At 45.8% G+C, this 21,399-nt stretch overlaps 2 protein-coding genes across 9 annotated transcripts in view; both read right to left on the bottom strand.

Moving 5' to 3' along the window:
- GOLGA1 (golgin A1) overlaps positions 1-11,124 on the bottom strand; it is a 44,303-nt gene extending 33,179 nt beyond the window's left edge. For all 5 annotated transcript variants that reach the window (XM_075905693.2, XM_075905692.2, XM_075905689.2 and 2 more), the window contains exons 1-6: positions 10,983-11,124; positions 9,631-9,963; positions 6,513-6,603; positions 4,019-4,093; positions 3,421-3,518; positions 1,599-1,631 (exon numbers count right to left, since the gene is read on the bottom strand). In XM_075905693.2, coding sequence (XP_075761808.2) covers positions 1,599-1,631; positions 3,421-3,518; positions 4,019-4,093; positions 6,513-6,603; positions 9,631-9,765 — 432 coding nt within the window. In that variant the 5' untranslated portion in view covers positions 9,766-9,963; positions 10,983-11,124. The remainder of the gene's footprint in view (positions 1-1,598; positions 1,632-3,420; positions 3,519-4,018; positions 4,094-6,512; positions 6,604-9,630; positions 9,964-10,982) is intronic.
- A 1,310-nt stretch (positions 11,125-12,434) lies between these two features.
- SCAI (suppressor of cancer cell invasion) overlaps positions 12,435-21,399 on the bottom strand; it is a 97,269-nt gene continuing 88,304 nt past the window's right edge. For 2 of the 4 annotated variants that reach the window (XM_075905696.2, XM_075905695.2), the window contains one exon: positions 12,435-21,318. In XM_075905696.2, the coding sequence (XP_075761811.1) occupies positions 21,296-21,318 (23 nt within the window). In that variant the 3' untranslated portion in view covers positions 12,435-21,295. The remainder of the gene's footprint in view (positions 21,319-21,399) is intronic. The other 2 variants (XM_075905697.2, XR_012897209.2) reach the window with 2 other exon arrangements.

The following is a 21,399-nucleotide window of genomic DNA, read 5'->3' as shown; positions in this document are numbered from 1 at the left end:
CTGCTGTGATGGCTATTTTTGGACAACAGCCTTACAATACAGCCGGATCTGCTCTTATAGTCACAGCTCTTTTGGAAACCCTGCTCCCCCACTTATAACGAAGATACTCTCTGGCAGTGAAGTGCTTCAGGTCAAATCCCAGGTGGGGATGATGACAGACAGGCAAACAGGTTACACTTATCTCATTTGCAGGATATGAGCCAACAGGATTTTTCTCCAGCCAGACATAAATTCCTCTATGCAAAGAAAGGGCTGGGCCATGGTTGTTACAATGCTCGCCAACTATTTTGGAGACAAGGCTAGAAGGGCTCTTCACAAATCATACCAAGTTAATGCTACACAGAAAAAGAAGGGGAGAGACAATAAAGCTCCTCCCCCAGCACGCAGCGCCGCAGTTGTCAAAGCAAATGCAACTAATATTCATGGCAGGAAATGAGCATCAAAAGCAGACACCCAAGTGGAAAGGTCAACTGCAGCAGCACACGGAGGGAGAGCTTGCAAGTGCCACTACAGAGTCTACACTAGTGAGGGTTTTGCCAACAGAGCACTAACTGCTTCACAGACAGGCAGGAAGAATGGGCACCGCCCCAACCAATGTACTGTCTGAAAATACGCTGGTTTGAAAAGAAGTGAGCGCGTATCATCAGTTGGCACGAAGATCTTCCCCAGCCCAGACTCTCTCTGCCCAGAGAGAGCAAGATCATGCTGTATCCCAGGAAGCGATTTGGAGTCCCTGACTTCCAGCCGCGGGATCAGTGTGCAGAACTCTCTCAGGCCCTGTCTGCACTAGGAAAGTGTTTCGAAATTACTTAGCTCCCGATTTAACAAATTCAAACTAGCGTGCCCACACTATGGGAAGCCTCAAAATTAGTCCAAGGCAGGCTGTTATTGTGGATGCGCCACCTCAGACTTAGAGCCCCACGAAGCACTGGGGAGTCATTATTCTGCAATAGTGCCACCAGAGCATCCCCACTACTGTTATTTCAAAATAACTATTTTGGAATTAGCATTACTTCTGATGAAACGCAGGGGAACAGATTTCAAATTCCATGGCCCATTATTTCGAAATAAAGGGCTTGATAGTGTGGACACTCCACCTTCGACTTGGGGTTTTGTTTTTTTCCCCCTGAAATACAGGGCTCACTGATCCTGAAAGGGAATAGGTGTGAGACCTTAAGCACCCACATGTACCCCTCTGTAAAACAGAGATGACAATGCCCAGCAGCATCGCAAGGGATTAATTTGCTAATACTTGGAAGCATAAAGCAAGAAATGTAAGTGCACTCTCAACACTCCGCTAACAAGACACGAGCAACCTGGGTAAACGCTGAGCTGTTACATCTATGCTGACTGGTGTGCCAATCTTTCATCTCTTGCCTGCGTGCGAAGCCTGTGATTTGTTCTTTCCCTCTCCAAAACTAACTCCAGACTTACCTTCTGGGGTGATGGAGTGGAGAACAAACATGGCTATCAGGGTGCAGCCAGAGAACATGGACTCAGAGACGCTCAATAAGTACATTCTTGGCATAAACTTTTCTTTGCCAAGTCCTAGTACATGAGCAAGCCTACATTTAACAGAGATATCAAAGGAGACTTGCCTTCTTGAGATGAACCAACTTTTCCCTCCATTCCTGCAAAGGGGATGCCAGGGAGACAGAAAAAAAAAGGGAAATAAAAATATAAACACCAACTTTGAAATGCACCAATAAATGTAGCAGGAGGGATTAAATTAGGGTAATCATCAAATGGAATGAGTGAAAGTGAAAATAACAGCAGAGCATTTTATACTGGTAAAGCCTGAGACAGGGTCACCATAGCATATCTGTGTTATGCAAGACGAAAAACTGTATCAGCATCAGCACTGGTGCTCAATGTATTTTACCGGTGTGGGCTGCAGTTGTGTTATGTATAGAGCCCTATGAAATTTATGGTGCGTTTTGGTCAGTTTCACAATCATAGGATTTAATTACACAAATGTCATGATTTCAGCTATTTAAGTCTAAAATTTCAAGGTGGTGTAGTTGTAGGGGTCCTGATCAATGTTCCCTCTATTTTTTTCCAATCCATGTGTGGAACAAATTTTGTAATGTCAGTGAGGCACGTGTATATGTGCCACCAATAGAAACACATGCTGCCAGCCGTCTTTCTACTGCTAAAGAGCTAGACAGCGCCCGAATCCCTCCTGGGCAGCTGTCCAAGTGCTCAGCTCACAGGGAACACTGGCCCTGTGTTCGTCTGGGGGAAGAGGGGTTGCGAGATTTTCAAGGAGGGGAGCCTGTGGAACTGCTACCCTTACTTCTGCACTGCTGCTCATGGTGCTGCTGCCTTGAGAGCTGAGCAACTGGAGAGTAATGGCTGCTAGCCAGGAGTCCAGCTTTGAAGGCAGAGGTACCACCAGCAGTAATGCAGGATGACATGATATAGTTTTGCCTCCCTTACTTCTGCTGGTGATGGGTCACTGACTTCAGAGCTCGCCAGTAGCTGCTGCTTTCTGGTTCTTCAGCTGTGAATTTAGTGCAGAAGTAAGAGTAGCAATACCATGACCCTCCCCTGCCCTGACCCCCCACAATAACACTGTGCTTCCCCGCAACTCTGTTGAGTCCAGATTTCACTATCCATGGCATGTTTTTCAATTTGGTCAGGTCCTAGTTACATGGGCCACATCCACACATTACTACCGGCGTGGCCCTGAGGATGTCACAGAGTGCAGATGTGTGCTCATTGGGCTGCAAGCAGCCCACAGGTTGACAGCAATGACTGATCTACAGGCTTTAATTACATGACAGCAAAGTTCTACCTGAACAGCAAATTGGAGTTTGAGTTCACATCAATGACTATCACAAGCTCAGTTTAAGAAAGGAGAGCAAGCGACACGTGGTCTCTGAATGAACCGTCAGCAACACTGACCCTTGCACCTTATGCCGGCTCCTTTCCCTCCACCCAGATAAGAATAAATAAAGATAGCCTACAGGTAGAAGACTGCTTGTGACACAGCAAATGAATACTGCATCTCAGCAGTGATTCTCCAGTGCTTCAACATATTACATCAGAACAGACCAAAGGGCCACCTAGCCCAGTATCCGGTCTTCCAACAGTGGCCAATGTCAGGTGTCCCAGAGGGAGTGAACAGAATAGGGAATCATCACATGATCCCTCTGTTGTCATCTATTTCCAGCCTCTGACAGAGGCTAGGGACACCAACCCTGCCCATCCTGGCTAACAGCCATTGATGGACCTAACCTCCATGAATTTATCTAGCTCTTTTTTGAACCCTATTAAAGTCCTGATCTTCACAACATCCTCTGGCAAGGAGTTCCACAAGTCCACTGAGTTGTGTGAAGAAATACACATATGGACTATACCAAGATTGCTTCTCTCTATCAATCAATTGTTTCATTGTGTGAACCCTGTGTCTATTACCTGGTCTTTTTTTTCTAATGCTAAAGCCATTCCTTCAGCCATCTTTGCTCTGTTGGCCTGGTAAACTTCATTCTGCTCCTGAAATTTCTTCATGGAAGCTGTGAAAGAATCACTAGTTAAGAAGTCAGGGTATGCGAATGCAAACACTGTGTATTTACTTCTGTAAATATTGTATGTCACACTAACATGTAGAACCACCACTGTCAAGATGATCAGGCCCCCAAATGATCCATAGCTCTAGGACTGGATCTGTGCTTCCCTTATGTTTGCACAATGCCTAGCACTGTGAGTGCTCCCACAAACAACAAGAGACAGTGGAGGAGCTCTCATCTGGACTGTAATAGTGCTCTAGGGGTTTTTTAAATGCTAGTCATAAGTCCAGCAAAAGTGCTTGCTGGCAGCAGTCAGAGTAACAGCAAACAAATCCCAGCTGCTTTGTTCCCTGTAAATCATGCAGAAAGTTGTGTGCTATTTTTACAAACAGGATGTGTTCAATATGAAGAGAAACATTTTTAACTGTACAGATTTTTATACTCCATCTGAATTCAAGGCAGAACAGTTTTAAAATTAAAAAAGGAAAGAAAATAAAAGTACGTACAATCCTGATGTTTTTCTAATGCAATTTCAAGCTTCTCTTTTATCCTCTGCAAGTTTCGGACCTGTTCAGCATAATCTTGGGTGAGGAGGGAGAAGCACAGACCAGGAATGGACAGACATTAGGGAAGGAAATTAAAAAAAAAAAAATATGAGTGGAAAGTGACAATGATTTTCTTAACTAGAAAATCATTCCTGTTAAGGAAAACAAGGCTGACCTTAACAATGAACACCACAAGCAAATAATTCTACCACACTCCAGCCATGGGGTAAATGGTTGGTACAAACAGAAGGGCTTACTTAAGCTAACAACAAGGAAAACAAGCTAAATTTGGCACGAAAAAAGGTAACATTGTCACCACATTCTGCTGTACCCAAGCACTATGATTCAGGTTGACTCCTGCCTGTGAAGAATAGCCACAGTGAGAGAAAGTGAAGGAGGGTCAGAGAAATCCATCAGCAGTTAATTTCCTTGCTCCATATTACACCTTTCCTCAACTGTGCAATAATCCAGAGAAACGGTGCATTTTGGCTAGTTCCCAGGCCCAGCCAACAGCAACACGCTCTTACTTTAAAACCCGGATATAAATGATCAGGAGAGGCAGTGAATGTGTAATTCTGCCGTCTTCAGCAGGTATGACTAAGAGGCCAGACTGAAGGAAGACGGTGCCTTGGGAGGATTTGACGACAAATCTTGGCGTCTGGTCCAAGCTTCAGGTTTTTGTAAGACTCCAAGCCCTGAGACCTCAAATGCCCTTAACAAGACGTAAGGATATTCTCTCAGGAACATTTGCACTTCCCATATTCTAGAGCTCAGCAGGGGCCCGCCCAGCCCCCAGGTCAAGCCAAAACCCCCCAGAGGCTGCTCCAAGTTACGCTGTTTTCAGGGACCCTCTCTGAGCCCTGGGAAGCAGAAGGTAGCAGAGAACATTGTGCCCCTGGTCCCGTGTGTAGGGAGTGGATGGGGACATGGCCAGTGGGCACCGACTCAGCACAGAGCCCCTTTACCAGTTGTACGCCAGCCAGGGAGGCCTCTTGCAGGGACGGATTTGAGAGAGGAAGCCACGTTAGTCTGTTTCAGCAAAACCAACGAGGAGTCCGGTGGCACTTTCAAGCCTGTCTACTGTATTAGGGCATGAGCTTCCGAGAGCCACAGCTCACTTCCTCAGATACGGAAGAGAAAAGAGACAGAAAAGGAGGCGGGGAACACAGAGCTGGGAATGCGACATCAGTGCTAATGCAGTCGGAGTGGATGCGGCTCACCTCCGACAGTGCTGAGGTGAGAGGACCTGGTTCTGAAGTCCTGCCGCCTGGTTCTGAAGTTTTAGGCAATTGTAATAAGAAACTGCTGAGCAGGAATTAATATGCAGATTTGACACCCTGCAACTGATTCAACAGTCACAAGGACAGGTGATTCTCACATTGCAATAGGTAATTTCCCATCCGGGTACTGTCACCTTCTCACCACTATTGGAGGTGAGCCACATCCACTCTGATTTGATTAGCACTGATGTCACACTCCCACCTCTGTTTATTTCCCCTTCCCCCACTTTTCCCATCAGCATCCGCGGACGTGTGTTGTAGCTTACAAAAGCTAATATCCTAACACATTTGTTAGTTTTGAAAGTGCCACCGGACTCCTTGTTTTTAGTATGAGGATAGTTTCCAAAAGTCATTTCTGTCCAGTTTTGCTGCATCAAGATCCCCACCCCACCCTTTTTTTGGTAGGCAGGTCTTTTTAGATCATTCACTTTCAGGGCAAAGACTACGTCAGGAGTGACCAACCCATTCCAGACAAAGAGCCAAAATAGCAGTGGATACAGCGCAAAGAGCCGGGGTAAAGTTGTTGAGGAAAAAAAAGACTGCCCCTTTAAGAAATGTGTTTAAAGGCCACATCACGCTCCCGCCAGCCGCCACCATCTTGAAGACGCCATTTTGAAGGGCCACGCTGGATAGATCCCCTGCCCCAGGGAGCCGGGGGTCGTTTTCAGGGGCAGCCTCACGAGATGCACTTTTTGAAGGGGGGGGGAGGAGGAGAGCCACATGCAGTTCGCGAGCCATGGGTTGGCCACACCTGGACTATGTCATCTTAATTACTGTACAGTGCCTAGTACCATGGAGAGTCTTGAACTTAAATGGGGTCGCTTGAGGCTACTGCAATACAAATAGTAAAAAGAAGAAATCAAATTGGGACTGGAGGGTTCACATCAAAAGAGAAGTGTTCAGGTTGGAGCACAGAGACAGAGAAAACTATACTGTACAGTCAGGAAGATCAAACTGATGTGCCAAGAGTACAGCAGGAAGATAGCAAGTCATGAATCTTTATTTTAACATTCTGTATTGACTGTATTGTACAGCTCTTGCTTGCTGACCAACAGGCTTCTTATAAATAGACAGCAAAAAAATCCTTTTATACATTAAAAAATTTAAATGTGAAGGAAAATATTTCCCTGCAGTGAAAGATACCAAGTTATCACTTACGCACTCAGGAAACATACCAGACAGCTTGGCCTCCAGTTTTCGGATCTGTTCATTTCTTCTGAGTAGTTGGGATGAGAGATCTTCTCTGGAGCTGCTTCCATCAGAGGCCTTGGTAGGTTAGAGAGAGACAAGTAACTATGTGGTTTCTGAGCTTCAGAAAGAACAATTCTGCCACACTTAAATTTTAATGATGGCCTACATTGTAAGGGCTAGAAATAATTAATAGTTTCCACGGAAAGAGAACAGATTTACATATACCACTGGCTAAGTCAGTGCTCCTGTACTTGGGAGAATGAAAGAGGGTATAAATGGTCAGCTCTGTGACAGCTAAAACAATATTTTCTAAAACAGTTGCTGAAAACAAGTCGTCTAAATTACTGGACTGGTCATTTAAGAGGATGACTAGAAAGAGGGAAGTTACGCTACCCAGGCTGGAAGGGTTTCAAGCAGCAGAGAGGATGAGTAAGTAAGTAGCAGGAAAATAGAAATTTATCTGGAAAAACAGGTTGCAAAACATGGACACAATGTTAATTTCTGACACTATTCATTCCATTAAGTTTAGTCTCTCTAGTGCAGTGGTCCCCAACGTTTTGGGGCTGCCAGGTGCCTGGGGGCGGCGCCCCCGGGGGCGGGGCCAGGGCCGGGGCCGGCAAGGGCGGGGGCGGGGCCAAGGGCGGCGCCGGGGCCGCACCGCTGGGGCCGGGGCCGGCCATGCGCCCGGGGCCGGCACCTGCCGCACGCTGGCACCTGCTGCACGCCCAGGGGTGGGGCCAGCCCAGATTGCTCCGTGGGCGCATGTAAAGGGCCCGGCGGGCGCCATGGCGCCCGCGGGCACCGGGTTGGGGACCACGGCTCTAGTGCTATTATTTTTTGCTCATTATGAAACCAAAATTGAAAGCAAGTAACTGCACATAGCGGCGAAAGTACAGAATTCTTGAAAGGGAGGGGCCGGACAGCCAACCTAGGCTGCCCTAGGGATAGAGCTGGCTCCTGCATTTGTGAAACTAGGTAAGGGACCTGCTGAAGGCAAGGAGGGTGGGGTGGGATGGGATCTCCAGTGAACTCAGGGATAGGGCACCGGCCTCTGGAGAACAGGGTGGTGGTGGCTTGATCCCACCCTCCTCCACCCAAGCCTGAACTGTTCTCTGTATTGTATTGTATGGAGTGTTGCTGTAGCTGTGTTGAGACCAGACACACAAGATGGTTGAGATAATCTCTTTAATAAGCCCCAAGTAAAACAACCTGCAACCCACTGACCTGCTCCTTTTGTCCTATGACTGCAGAGATGATAATGGGCCATAAGTAGCGCATATTCTAAACAGTATGTTCCACCTTGCATTTAGCTGCGGGATGTGTCCATGGAACCATAGCAGAACTCTGACTGGATGCAGAGGGAGCGCTCGGCTCTCACAGTTAAATGCAGTGTACAGACAGTACACACCTCACTGCACGTGCCCTTGCTTTACATGAGCGTCACCTTAGTAATACCAGTTGAAAAAAAACTATATGGCTGGAAACCAGTTGAATCTGGCAACCTTGCATGTGAGCAACGGTAATCAAAATGTCTTGTGGGCCACACAGAGAACCCCGATGGGCCGTAGGTTGCCCACCGTTTTAAAGTCTCCTTCTCCTGTACTTCTGTTCTCAACACCAACAATGAAATAATCACAGTGTTTCTCAATCTATATCAATTGCTATGTGAAAAGCCAAGTTCAAAGGGAAAAAAGGGAAAAACCAAGTATTATAACCACAGCATTGTCCCATTTACTGTTAGAGATCAAGATGTCTGGTCTAGCTCAGCAACCAATGTTTATGTGCTTGAGATTCAGAAATGCTATTTTTCCAAGGAGTGTGCTGTAAATCTATTACACCAATGAGGGAATTAAGACACAGGGGAATCTTGGGTTTGGGTGACATGACATAGCTTTCAGGAGGCATGTTTTCCAGTGTAAGTACTAACAGGTTTTAACTTACATACCTAACATTTTTGATATATGATCTGCGCATACTATAATTTCACATGTAAAATAGTTTATCTAGACAGTCTAGTGATAACCTAGAAGTTTTTCCAATGCTACAGAAACAACATAAGCATTCTATCCAGGTATGTAAACAACATGCCTGACCAGTAATTGCACCAGGAACCTAAGAGGTCAGCGTAGAATCAGAATGCTACAATTTAAAATTTGGATTGTTTTCTTGCAATCTTCAGCATTATGTTTACACAATGCTTTGCTGTAACATTGTTTATATCTTTATACCTTTATTACCAGTTATTTATTACTTTATTACTATAGTACCAGAAACCTTATACAGTAGGCTTCCGATAATCCGGCACCTTTGGGACCTAGGTGGTGCCGGATTATCGGATATGCTGGGAGTACCAGCAGGTACTATAAGGTGGCATACTCCCAACCCAGTCCCCCTGCCCTCCCCCCCACACCTTATGCTCGGGTCCCGGAGCCGCCGATACAGCCACGTATCGCCCTTCAGGCACTGGGGCACGTGTGCTGAGCGGCCAGCTTTTCAATGAGCTGGCCGGGACACCATCCGTGACCCAATCCCCTTCCCTGCCCGTTCCTTTCCCCAGAGCCAAGCACCTTCCCACCCTGCTGTCACCCAGTCCCCCTTCTTCCCAACCTTATGTCCGGGTCCTGAAGCAGCTGCCTGTGCTCAGCGGCCGGCTGCTAGCACATGCAGGTTGGACGCTGTGTGCACTGGGGACCATGAGCAGAACGGCGCGGGCCGTGAGCATGCATGCGGCTCACAGAGGCCCGGCTGTGAGAGCAGCTGACCTGAGCAGTTCCGGCTTCCAGTTGATGCCGGACTATCAGGAGTGCCGGACAACTGGATGCCAGACTACTGCAGTTTTGCTGTACCTTCATTTGCCATGTTCTGCATTGAGGATAATTTTGTATTTTATACTCTTAACATGAAAAACATATATATTTAATATTATTCTCCTCTACTAACACCTATGTTTACTTTAATTTCCAAAAAACTTCTAATTAGATACATCTGCACATCACACATTTCTGACGTGCACTTGGTTTTTCAGTTAGTCGAGTCATGCCTGGCTTTTTGTAAATTTGCACATTACAAATGCTTTAGTAAAAAGCAAAGCATGATACTTACAAAATCATCTCCAGAATCAGCTCCCACTGACGTGATTGATTCTTTGCTTACTGATCTAGGAATTCTGGCAGCCCCTCCTGGCCGAGGAGCAATTGCTGCTTCCTCTGCTATCTTCTTCTTCAGTTTTGCAAACATTTTAGTGCAGCTGCCTTTCTACGGCATCCAAAGATCCAAGTCCTTTGAGATACAACTGCTTTTCAATTACAGAGTTAACAAGTTTGATGCTCTCTTTAAAGGTTCCAAAAGTCAAGATATAATTTTAACATTTTATCCACACTCAGCCAGTTTAACACTTGTTCCAGTTTCTTCAAAGGGCTCATGGCCTAACAATACCTGTGAATTAAAGAAAGACGAAGTTTCAACACCAAACCAGATGATAGTCTGTAATCAGTTTTACAGCATTAACATTTTTATTACCCTTATTTATAAATATTTATCAGACTGAACAATTAAAAAAATTATAAAACAAATTATTCAACTGTGGGGGACCACTCAAAAGTTAGTTATCTTTATTGTCAAAAGTGGATTTGGAGCTGTCACTGGTGACAAGTTACGCAGCTTTCTTCACAGAAAAATATTTCATTTACTTTGCATGCAGTTTTCCTTAGCAAAGCTATGGATAAGAGGCCAGAAGAGTTTGGCGAGGGGATTTTTCTGCCAATTCCCCAAAATGCATTTCCTCATTTTGATAGAAACAGACAGAATAAAGCGGCAAGGAGACCTGTGGCACCTTGTAGACTAACTGCAGTGTAGACAGAATAAAGAGATTCTTTAATTTTGCTGTTCAAATTAAATATTTTCTGTACCACTATAGGAAACAATACCCTTGCTAATCTGGACTGTAGTGCTCTGGTTCACAGTGCTATTGCAGACAGTTTACACTCTCAGTAGCCCAGCCAAACGTTGCTCATATTGTCTGTTGGCTGGTGCGAGGACCAGTCCGTGCCATCGGAGACTGAGGCTGGGCTCGTGTCTCTGGAGCTCTCGGGCCCATCGCACGAACCCAGGAGCCTGTGACCCCGCCCAGCGCCTCTCTCGCCCCCGCCGCGCGCGGGCCGGGCTCTCGCTGCTCCCTTGGCCAATGCCGGGTCTCGGCGGCTCAGTGCAATACCCCCCCCCCCGAGCACGTGACGAGACAGCGCTCGAGCCCCGTTAGCTCCGCACCGCTCAGCGTCCTCGCGCCCCTCAGCCAGCGCGCGCGTGTCCCGGGGGCTGCCCTGCCCCCGCCCCCCCCCCCACCAGGGCAGGAGGCGGCTCGCTCCGGCAACCCCCCCCCCCCCCGCGGGCTCGGCCCAGGCTCGCGGCCCCTCACGCGGGGGGAGGGTCCCCCACAGCACCTCGCCCTCACTCACCGCGCGACCCCCCCCCCCCACCGCGGCCGCTGCTTCCGGAGCCGGAGGTGACGCTGCCGACACCGGGAACCAGCTGTCAAGCCGCCGACCCGGAAACACAACGCGGCAGGCGGAAGTGACGAGACAAGCCGCGGGCGCACGCGCATAGCGGTGAGGGGGGGCGGGGCCCGCGATGGCGCTTTCGCTGCAGCCTCGTTCCCGGCTCGCCAGCCGTTAGCCCCCGGCCGGGTGGCAGCGGCAGCCCCGCCCCTCAGGAGTGGGCGGGGCTCCCTGCCCGGCTGGCTCCGCCCCTCGGGAGACACCGAGCCAGAGCGGGGGGGGGGCGATTGCAGGGACCAAAGGGGAGGACGGAGGGGGAGGGAAACCAAGGGGGGAGAGCTGTGGGGCTGGCAGGGAGGGGGGAGCGGAGGGGGGGAGAGCTGTGGGGCTGGCAGGGAGGGGGGGAGCGGGGGGGAGAGCTGTGGGGCTGGCAGGGACGGGGGGGAGAGCTGTGGGGCTGGCAGGGACGGGGGGAAGCGGGGGGGGGGAGAGCTGTGGGGCTGGCAGGGACGGGGGAGAGCTGTGGGGCTGGCAGGGACAGGGGGAAGCGGGGGGAGAGCTGTGGGGCTGGCAGGGACGGGGGGGGGAGAGCTGTGGGGCAGGCAGGGGGGGGGGGGAGGGCAGACAGGGTTACCTCTGGTGGTTAGCACATGCAAGTGCTTATCCCCACAGCCTGCGCCTGTTACAAGCAAGTCTTGGTGTGGCCCAGCATAGGAAACAACTGGGAAAGCCAATTGCACCCAGCGCTACTGGCCTGACACCCATGGGCCAGCAGCAGCTTTGCCTGAGGCACTGGGTGCCTGCAGCCAGCAGAGGGTCAAGGAGCTGGTTGCTCCAGTGTAGGCTAGCTGCTGGAGGCAGAGGGCACACAATTTGTTCGGGCATTCACAAGTGTTGCTTGACCGAAGCAGAATACTATACTCCCTTCCAGAACCAGGACTAGAATCGAGGATTGTCGAGTATCATAATCAACTCTTCTGCCAGTCTTCCTGAAACCTACGCACTTCTGTTTGGCTCCTGTTTGAAGTTTGGCAAAGTTAAAAAAAACCTGAAAATGGGGTATTACATTTTCTATTATAAGGCATGCTTAACTGTAGTCAGTCTCTGCTGCTTGTATCAAACAGCCCTGAAAGCCAGTTGCCATTAGAAAGAGGGAGTACTTAATTAGTACCAGCAACAAAGCCACAACAAATTATGACAGTGCAGAACAGATGCAACACAAAGCTATCAGGAGGAAGTTGGTTTTTGCACTCTGTCATGGAGGACTTGGGGCTAAAAATCAAAATCAGGTTCCCTTCTCTTGCCAAAAATGCCATTGAACCTCTCAACCATAAAGGGTTTCATCTAGCACCAGTATCTCAATGAGCATAAGCTCAGCAAAAGTTGGTACAGATGCACACAAGGAAACCCAGAAATGTTTAAGCAAATACGTTTATTTTATATTGGTAATACACATACTTCGAGTGGATTTCAGATACAAAACTCATGTACAATAGTTCACAACTGATGAATGTAGTCACATTTTGAGAGAACATTTACCAATGTGAAAATGTCAACACACTAACAGCAAACAATCCACACTTTTCATTTGTCTTCAATGCATCAAACATTGTTGCAGAATTTCATTCTCTTGGTGCTATATCAGCTCTTTGCAGAATCACAGTGTTAAGTTGGAAAGTCTGTTTAGTGGAATAAGTCTTCCCAGCAGCAGCAAGCAAAAGGATGGCACAAACATACTATGCTTTAGAAGAACAAGTTGCCTTTGGCAAATAGGCAGTTCTAAACCCACCATTAGCATCTTGCTGGGATCTTTTTCACTGAAACCTACATAATCCCTCTCACAGTTTTGCACAAACTACAACATGAAGTATCATCAATATCAGCAGACTAAAGCTGGGAAGAGATTTATTAGATGGGATGAAACAAATGAGAAATCTTCCATGGTTGAGATATTATGGTTTAAGCAATTCAGATGCATTAAACACAGACAACAGCTTATACAGTATTGCACAAGACAGACATCAGGCTTTCACATCAACCATGTGAACCGGTGTTTGTGTGTAACATTTTCTTGATAGCACTTTGCAGAAAAGTGTCCTTTCTAACATTGTAAAACCAAAATGACCTCAGATTCCCTCAGCACCAGAAAGGTCTCACCACACTGGTCAGACCAGGACTATTTGTTTAAACTTCAAGTCATAATAGACAGACAGACAAACTGGCAACAAGACATGGTTATGTAACAAAGGGAAACAGTGGCTTTGTGAACCATTACAGAGGTCTGTTACCCAACAGCATCATCACATGCACTATAGACTAGCAGCACTTGGAACAGAATAGGTACATGTAAAACTCTTGTGCTTCCATCTCTTAAGAGAGCGCCTATTAGAAATACAACTGTATATTCCCTACAAATGGCATCACAGTTCAACAACATTTTAGTTACATATAAGCATTTGCCACAGTTTATTAAAATTCCTTTCATACCACCATGGCGGCAAGTTATGACCTTCAAATAATACGTTAAAAACAAGCATGTTACTTTCTAACAACAATACAAAGCTATAAAAATTACATAAATTATCTGCATGGGAAAAAATGCCTCAGATACCAAGTGCAGAGCTACTTATTCCACACATGGCGGACTTCAGCATTCATTATTAATACATAGAGTAAATGTTTCTTAACTTGAATTGTAGTAGGGGCTCCATCTGGCTAAGATGGCATTATTGAGTCTGACTGTATCGTGATCTACATACTCATCTCTCTTCCTGCCCTAGAATATTGCTGCTGCTGCCTGATTAAAAGCTTGGCTTGTATTATGTAAACTAGAGTGGATCATCTTAAATGAGTTGGGAGAGAGGCATTTTGGTTGCATTTTTTTATGGAGGCTCAAAAATGCCTTCTACCTAGATTATCCAAACCTACCCTCATGACTCAAGTCTCTTAAAAGGTGTCTACTCACAACAAATATGAGAAACTAAGGTTTTTGTACAGCTAAACCAAGAGAGAAATCTGGAAAACCATCAAGGGCCAGCTGACAAGCAAAAGCATGCACAAGATCTGCTCACAAATTTGCACTGAAAGTGGGTTAGAACTGATAAGAGAAGCAGTAAAGCCGGCCTTGGTGTTATTTTATTCTAATTACTAATAAATCAAAATGAAAACTGATTTTTTTTAAATGAAGTAACTTCAATCCTCACTTTCATTTTACAAGCTCTAGCTTCTTCCTGAAATGTCCAGTGGTCATTGTCATAATATCTAATATATATGTCATAATATATTCCTTTCTTCTCAAAAGACAACAGAATATTTTCTGGAATTACATTGCTTTGGTGAGTTAGATACCTTGCAAGAAAAGTCAATTTGCTCCCAAAAAATGCTCTCTATATTCAAGTAAAATATTTTTTTTTTTTACCAAAATATGATACATGCACCTGATTGTAAAATATTTTGAACCAATTCAATACAAAATTACTTTTAGCAATAAATAATCTGATTCCCAGAGAATGGCAGAAAGCTCCTATTTCTTGGGTGGGTGGGCTGCCCGAGGTAAAGTTCCTCATTCTGGATTTCCATCCCCCTTTCCCTTGTATTACTTGCCGAACCTAAGGGAGGGACGGGACAAAGTAGTGGCATCTTGTGCTTTTTAAAGAGTCCCATTAAGCAACGTCATGCTCTGGCAAAGTAGCTCAGTGCTGCTACTGAGAAGTGGTAGTGACAGAGTCCCGAAGACATCTGCATAGTACATGGGGTTCCTTCTTGTAAGCAAATATTAGAGAATGGGGAACATAGTCTGAACAGAAAATTTAAAACAGGATTTCTGCAGCTTCAGCTTGCATGAGAGGCTTTGTTAGCCCTACATGCAAAGGAATGACCTCCAAGATCTGAAAATTGTTCCAGTATCTGAACCGAACAAGGAAGTGGTATTTGAAATCTGTGGCTCAAGTCTCAAAAGCAGAAGTGAAGCTGGGATCTTAGAGCAATGCACCTACCGAAACAGCTGACTGGCAGAAAGACTGAGAAGAAATGGAAATTCGTTCACTCATTCTCCTGAAAAACCACTCAATCATTCAGAAAGCCTTAGCTTTCTTCATCCACGGTAGAAAAAGAAAAAAAAGAAGTTATAAACCAAGATGGTGTCTTTAAGATGAAGGGTCCGAAATGCAATGGCAAGAGACTTGAATGGCCCCCATTATGGTGATCTTCCGGTTCTCCTCACCAGCAGCCTCGAAAACGGATCCTGACCATACATACAGCAGGATCTGTACTAAACGTCCCTCGTAAGATTACCATGGTTCCTATTGGTACAAATCTGCCAGCTGGTATAATAGCTCTAATATGGATCATTTGTAATGTTTTAATTGCCACATTGTCATGTCCCGCCAGCTGTATATTAAGGCTTCTGGTAAAGCATTGCTACTACCACTACTGAGCTGTTATGGTGAGAAAGTCTAGTACAGACAAAGCTTATGTAAGAAAAGCATTAGGAGAGAAGGACTATTTGGAGAGGTCACAAACGAGTTTTTAAGTCCCAGGAAGGAGCTGGGTTCAAAGGTTAGGTGCAAGGCTGGATAAAGTTCTGATGCTAATGAAAGGAAAAAGGAATCAAGCTTGATCCACCAGCATGAAGCCTTTTCCACTCTCCAATATTCACAACATTGTATGGAATCTGAGCTTCTCACAGTACAAAGAGCAACCGTAGATTCATATGCAGGTAGTCGTGTCTCCGCCCATCTTCACAGGGTCAGTTTTTACAAAGCTGCTAAAACTTAAGATTTCCAAAGATTCAGAAGTGTCCCTGTCTGAAGCCTGAAATCCTGTATACTTCTTCCTTGGCATTTTAGGAGAGAATGGTCTTCATTTTCTCTCTCTGAAAGGGTTTCCTTGTGGCTATTTCTTCTGCAGTATTGGCTGATGATTATTTGAAATCCGTGAGGACAAAAGCTGCTAATGCACCTTCATCTTTTGTCAGAGCTTAATGCACAAGAGCAAAGAGGTGGCACCTTTCTATACACGGAAAGGGTTTAGAAATGACTGAATTCATAAAACGCTCCACCGCCCTATTACCTGTCAATCTGAAACACCTAGAGGAAAAGGCAACAGTAGTAAAAGCCAGATGTTTTAACGATCAGATAGAGAAATACAAAGCAAGAGGGATGCCACCAAAGGAAGGAAATTACACCAAACCCACAACATTATTACAGAGGTGCCATGGCAGAAGAAATCTGCCAAACTGGCACTTAGTCAAGTTTGCATGTTTTCCTCTAAATATTATAGGCCAGTGGTGGGCAACGAGCAGCCCACCAAAGGCCACCTGCAGCCCATGGACCCACAGCTGCTTTGCGCCCCCCCGCGTCTCTCACATCAGGGCAACAGAGCCCTGCACTTAAATACTCCTCCTCCCTCCTGGCACTTTCAGAGCACATGTCCTGGTGCATGAGAGGCACATGGGGGGGGGGGGGCAGAGGGGAACCACGGTGCCACAATTGGAACCCCGGTGGGCCGTGGGCTGCTGTGGCCTACTGAGGTGAATGGCCCTCCCACCATTCCTGGTCGCCCATCCCCATTACAGGCTCAGCTTGCTCTCTTCACATGACCTCTCCTGTACTTGGACAGTAGGTTCTCTCCACTGTTGCAAGTGAAACAGCTCCCCCCAGTCGGATCCAATACTTCTCCCCTGCCTCTCCCATTACTGTGATCCTCTCAGCTCAATCATCCTTTCACTGCTAATTCACTTCCTAGCAGTGAGGATTTCTGAACATGAAATTAACGGAACATTTTTCTGTTATGTACAAACAAGTAGCCATAACCATATCCATGTGCCCATAAGTTCGTATACACATGAGGTTAACCTCACCTACCCTCTCCTGTAAGGCTACATCCTCAAATCATGTTCAAGAACTAGGCCAGAGCATAGGGGTCTATTAGGCTATGTCTACACTGTAGCCTTTTGTCGGCAAAGACAATGCAAACGAAGCGCTCGTTAGCATCTGTCGTGCTGTCATTTGCCTATTCTCTGCTGATGCTTTTTGCGCAAGAGGTTTTTGCGCAAAACCAAGCAGTATAGACGGGTCTGTTTTCTGCACAAACCCCCTTTGCGCAAGATCCTTATGCCTCAAAAAAAGAGGTCTACAGATCTTGCACAAAAGGTTTTTTTTGCACAAAACAGACCCATCTACGCTGCTTATTTTTGCACAAAAACCTCTTGCGCAAAAAGCATCGGCAGAGAATACGCAAATGACAGCACAACAGATGCTAACCAGCGCTTCATTAGCATAGTCTCTGCTAGCAAAAGGCTGCAGTGTAGACATAGCCTAATAGACCCCTATGCTCTGGCCGAGTTACTGAAATCCTCAAATCATGTTCAAGTTACAGAGAATCCACCATTTACAGTGAATGGACAAACTGTTAAAATGGAAAGCGAAGTTCACTCTGAAAAGCCCTGTTGCCAAGTTTGATTAATGGCAGGTATTCTGAACAAAGCCAGCCAAAAATGATAGAATAACCAAGAGGAGAATGAGAGATGCCTTTAAAAAGCCAGAGGTGAACTTTTTAGATTCAGGCAGAACTGTTGGATGTTTGTTATGACTTAACCATCATCAAGTTCTCAATCTATCTAGATTCTTAAGCAACCTCTCCTACCAGTTCTCTCTGCATGTTCCTGCCTGACTAGACCTACTGCAAACTTCACTAATGGGAAGGCAGGACCAAATGCATCATTTGGTGCTGTAGACACAGAAGTCACATAAATACATTGTAAGCAGAGACGATTCATCCTCCAGTGTGAGCAGAAGTCAAGCATCAGTGCTTCCCATCAGCTCTCAAACCACGTTCCACCAGGGTCCATCAGGACACAAACCGGGCATGCTAACAGAATCCGCTGCCAAGCTCATGCACACATGCTATCCCCAGCTGCAGGGAAGTTAAATGGAACCACAACAGTCAAAGCTAAACCTGGGATTTCATCAGAGTCAGTGCAGTGATCTGGGGCTGAGCATCTAGCTTATTCAATGTTGACATGCAGGACGGGAAAGTACCATGGATGCTGTACTAGCGCCTTCTCTCTCTCTGTGTTGCGACTACAGAGATTTCCACATTCCTACATGGCTTCCTCAGGGTGTCTGAATACAAAGGACATGCCAGGAAAGCTATGGCAAAAGAAACTAAACATCACTGCAAACACTCTGTTATGTGAGTGCGACCTCATGCCCACGGGAAAGGGCAAATCAGCTTCAAAACTTCACATTTCCTGGATTCTGTTGATTCAGGTCAGAAAATTACTAGCATTTCAGCATGAACTAGAATATTTACATTTGTAAAAAAAACTCCCTAGCTGCTCCCTGGATGAGGCCTGCACCTAGTTTCAGCCCCAAATTGTTTCATTTACCCAACATAAGCCCCTGAAAATAGAGGATTACAGTGGTAATGCAGCCACAAACTTAACTAAGTATCTCAAATAATGCTTCTAGAACACCATCATGGAATGCAATCCAACTGGCGCAGGTGTGTAGATATAATTTTTGTATATACACATCTCAAGACCTCCCTATATACATATAGCTATACCTATTTACAAGCACACCCAACAGGTGGGTGGTGACTGTACATGAAACACAAACACTGAGTATATACACATTTACTTTACAATCAATTCAATCTCAGCTAAAGAAGGGTGACCAAAGAACCACAGGAGAAAACACCACCACCAACCGGACATCTGCTCAAAGAAATCCTTCTTATCCAGTTCCATTGATTTTTGGTGCCCATCAGAGTGAAAGTTTTGGCTGGAGCCTAGCACAGTGCCAGCAAGTGCTATGGAAGCTCCACTCCTGCCCACCTGCTCTGTGCCATCTACTGCTGTTCTGCATGGGACTCTCCCGCAGCAGTGCTGATGGACATTAATCCTGACATGTAGCACTCTCATCCCAGTCTGTCTTAAGAAGATGGTCACATCACAGAATCACACAGTGAAGAGGCCCACTGAAGCAGGCACCATGCTAAGGAAGCAACCAAACTTGTGTTTAAAACAAACATTGGACTAGACCTCAACATTAAAGGGCTACTCAAACTCCTGCCCCTTCTCCGACACTGAAACAACACACACGGAACAGAATGGCTTTCACCTTGGTACCATACAGTAGATTCCCTAAGGACACACCAGAGTCTAGCACGGCATCCTTGTTGCTATTGGACATTTCAGCATTTCGGTACCAGGAGCCTCAGACAGCGCTACAGCCATGCATAACCAAAAGGCAGTCTTTCCAGCACCGTACAGCTTACGTTCACACAGAAACAAGCTGATCACAGTTTGCTTTGCTACCATTATTTCTAGATTTGTCATTTCAGGCCATTTGACAACCATTGTGCAATTTCAGATACAAAAATTACAATCCGTATCACCACACACTTGCCTTTCCCCAGATTTAAAGCAAACACCTTCTTGGCAAATGAGCTTTTTTCTATACAAAAACCCACTATTCATTTTACACATCTTTAAAAACCAAACATGGGAGCTTACAAACATTTGTTGTGCTTCAGTCTGGGCTTTGGGTTAAGCGGACTTGTTTACTGCCAGTAACTGAAGTGGAGTCAGTTTCAGAGTTGGAGAGCCAAGAAGCTATTCAATTGGGGGTTTAGAACATTTGCTTCATAGAAGCCAAAATTCTTCTACGCTTCCAGTGTGTCCACCTCTTCTCTCCACACCTTTCTAGCAGGCTGTGCCAGATCTTCCCGGAGCTTGTTTTGACACCAGGGGGCACTGCCGTGACAGCTTTACCTTCCTCCTTCTCCAGCAAGCACCACCCCTACCTTAGCTTCCAATTTCATACAGAGCACACGTTCCTTGGTGCAGACTTTACGGAGCCCTACTGGATGATATCTAGGTGTGGGTGAAATTATTGTGCAGAAGCTGTGATACATATAACCCACCCCTACTAGCTGTGTTTCGGGGTTTGTTGGGGACTGTGTGCTTCACACCCCTTTCCTCTGCTCAGCTTTCCTGTGGCTCACTGGGAAAATGCTGTAAGAACAGGACTGAGCACACAGGTAGGGGAGTGGGGTGGCATGGTGGGCCCTCACCACACACATGAACAAAACAGCAGTTCTTCTAGGGTCACAAGGAGCCCATGGAAGATCATCCCATTGTTAGAGCAGGTGACAGCAGTCCCAAGAGGCTTCTTGCCAAGTGTTTCTCTGTTGGGAAGGGCTAGAACTCAGTCCTACTGCAAGAGACTGATTGGATCCTTAGGCACAGACTCACCACAGGCTGGGAACACCGTGGAAGCCACTTACTTCATTCACTCAACCAGGTAAGAACAGAGACACCCTCCTCCCCAGTGATTAAGGAGCCATGGACTGACCAGCCTCAGGCAGAAGGGTGGTGGCTCTGACACAAGACATGGAATGTGGGTCTGACTACACCTCACTGAGGAAATGGGGCCTGCTTGATTACTGTTGTAATTATGCCACCAGCCTGCAAGTTACACCCAAGGGGGTGGAGCTTCTGTTCTCAGCCAGCTGTGCTGCTCAGTAGAAGTCAAATGGTTAATTTACACGTAACACTAGATGTCAGGAGATTCCTCTGCAGCATCACTCCAAACCCACTGCTATTAGTTCCAGCACAAATTTAACTATTCACCTAAGATTGAAAAATATATATTTCTTATGAAGGGCTCTTTCTTTTATTGCTCTTGCCGGTTTGCGTTATGTGTTTCCAGCTTTACCATTTCAAATCCAAACTCTTTGGGGATAAAATATTGTTTTCTATATTTGCATTTTTTGCTTCAAATTTTTAAAACTGTATAAAAATAAAGGATTTCCATAAAGTGGGCTAAAAGTGACCAATAATACTTTATGCTTAGGATCAATTGCTGGATATGTGGTCGCTTTTAACCACAACACCAAAAATAAAATCCCAGGAATTCCTAACTTCAACATTGAAAAGATGTGAAAAGATTTGTTTATAAAATTGACCCCTACACAATGGGGTAGCTGGGCTAACAGCGGTTTCTTTTTTTAAAAAAATAATGGTCCTAAATTTTAAAATAAAATCAGGTAACTCCTTTTGTGGATTTTCACATTAGAAAACTGCACCATTCAAAGTCTGTGGCTAGGGAAACCCAGTTGCATTACGCAAGTGTTTCTTTTAATAGTCATCAATGGTGTTTTCCAGGAACACGTTTCTAATATCCAGGATGGAAGCCAGCTCCAGAATGTGTTTTTGGAGGTGAGGGTTCTCCACTGTTTCATCTCTTGGAAGCTGGGGATAAGATTCAGGGTAATTTCGAGTTTCCTGCTAGATGAAGAAAAAAAAAAAAGAAAATTATTTTTATAATCCATTAGTACAGAACTAAAAGTATATAAGGCCAGTTAATTA

Source organism: Pelodiscus sinensis, chromosome 23 (genome assembly GCF_052426305.1).
Source record: "Pelodiscus sinensis isolate ZL-2025 chromosome 23, ASM5242630v1, whole genome shotgun sequence".
Taxonomy (NCBI): domain Eukaryota; kingdom Metazoa; phylum Chordata; order Testudines; family Trionychidae; genus Pelodiscus; species Pelodiscus sinensis.
The sequence above is the reverse complement of the archived record's forward strand: the minus strand, read 5'-3'. Positions and strand labels throughout refer to the sequence as shown.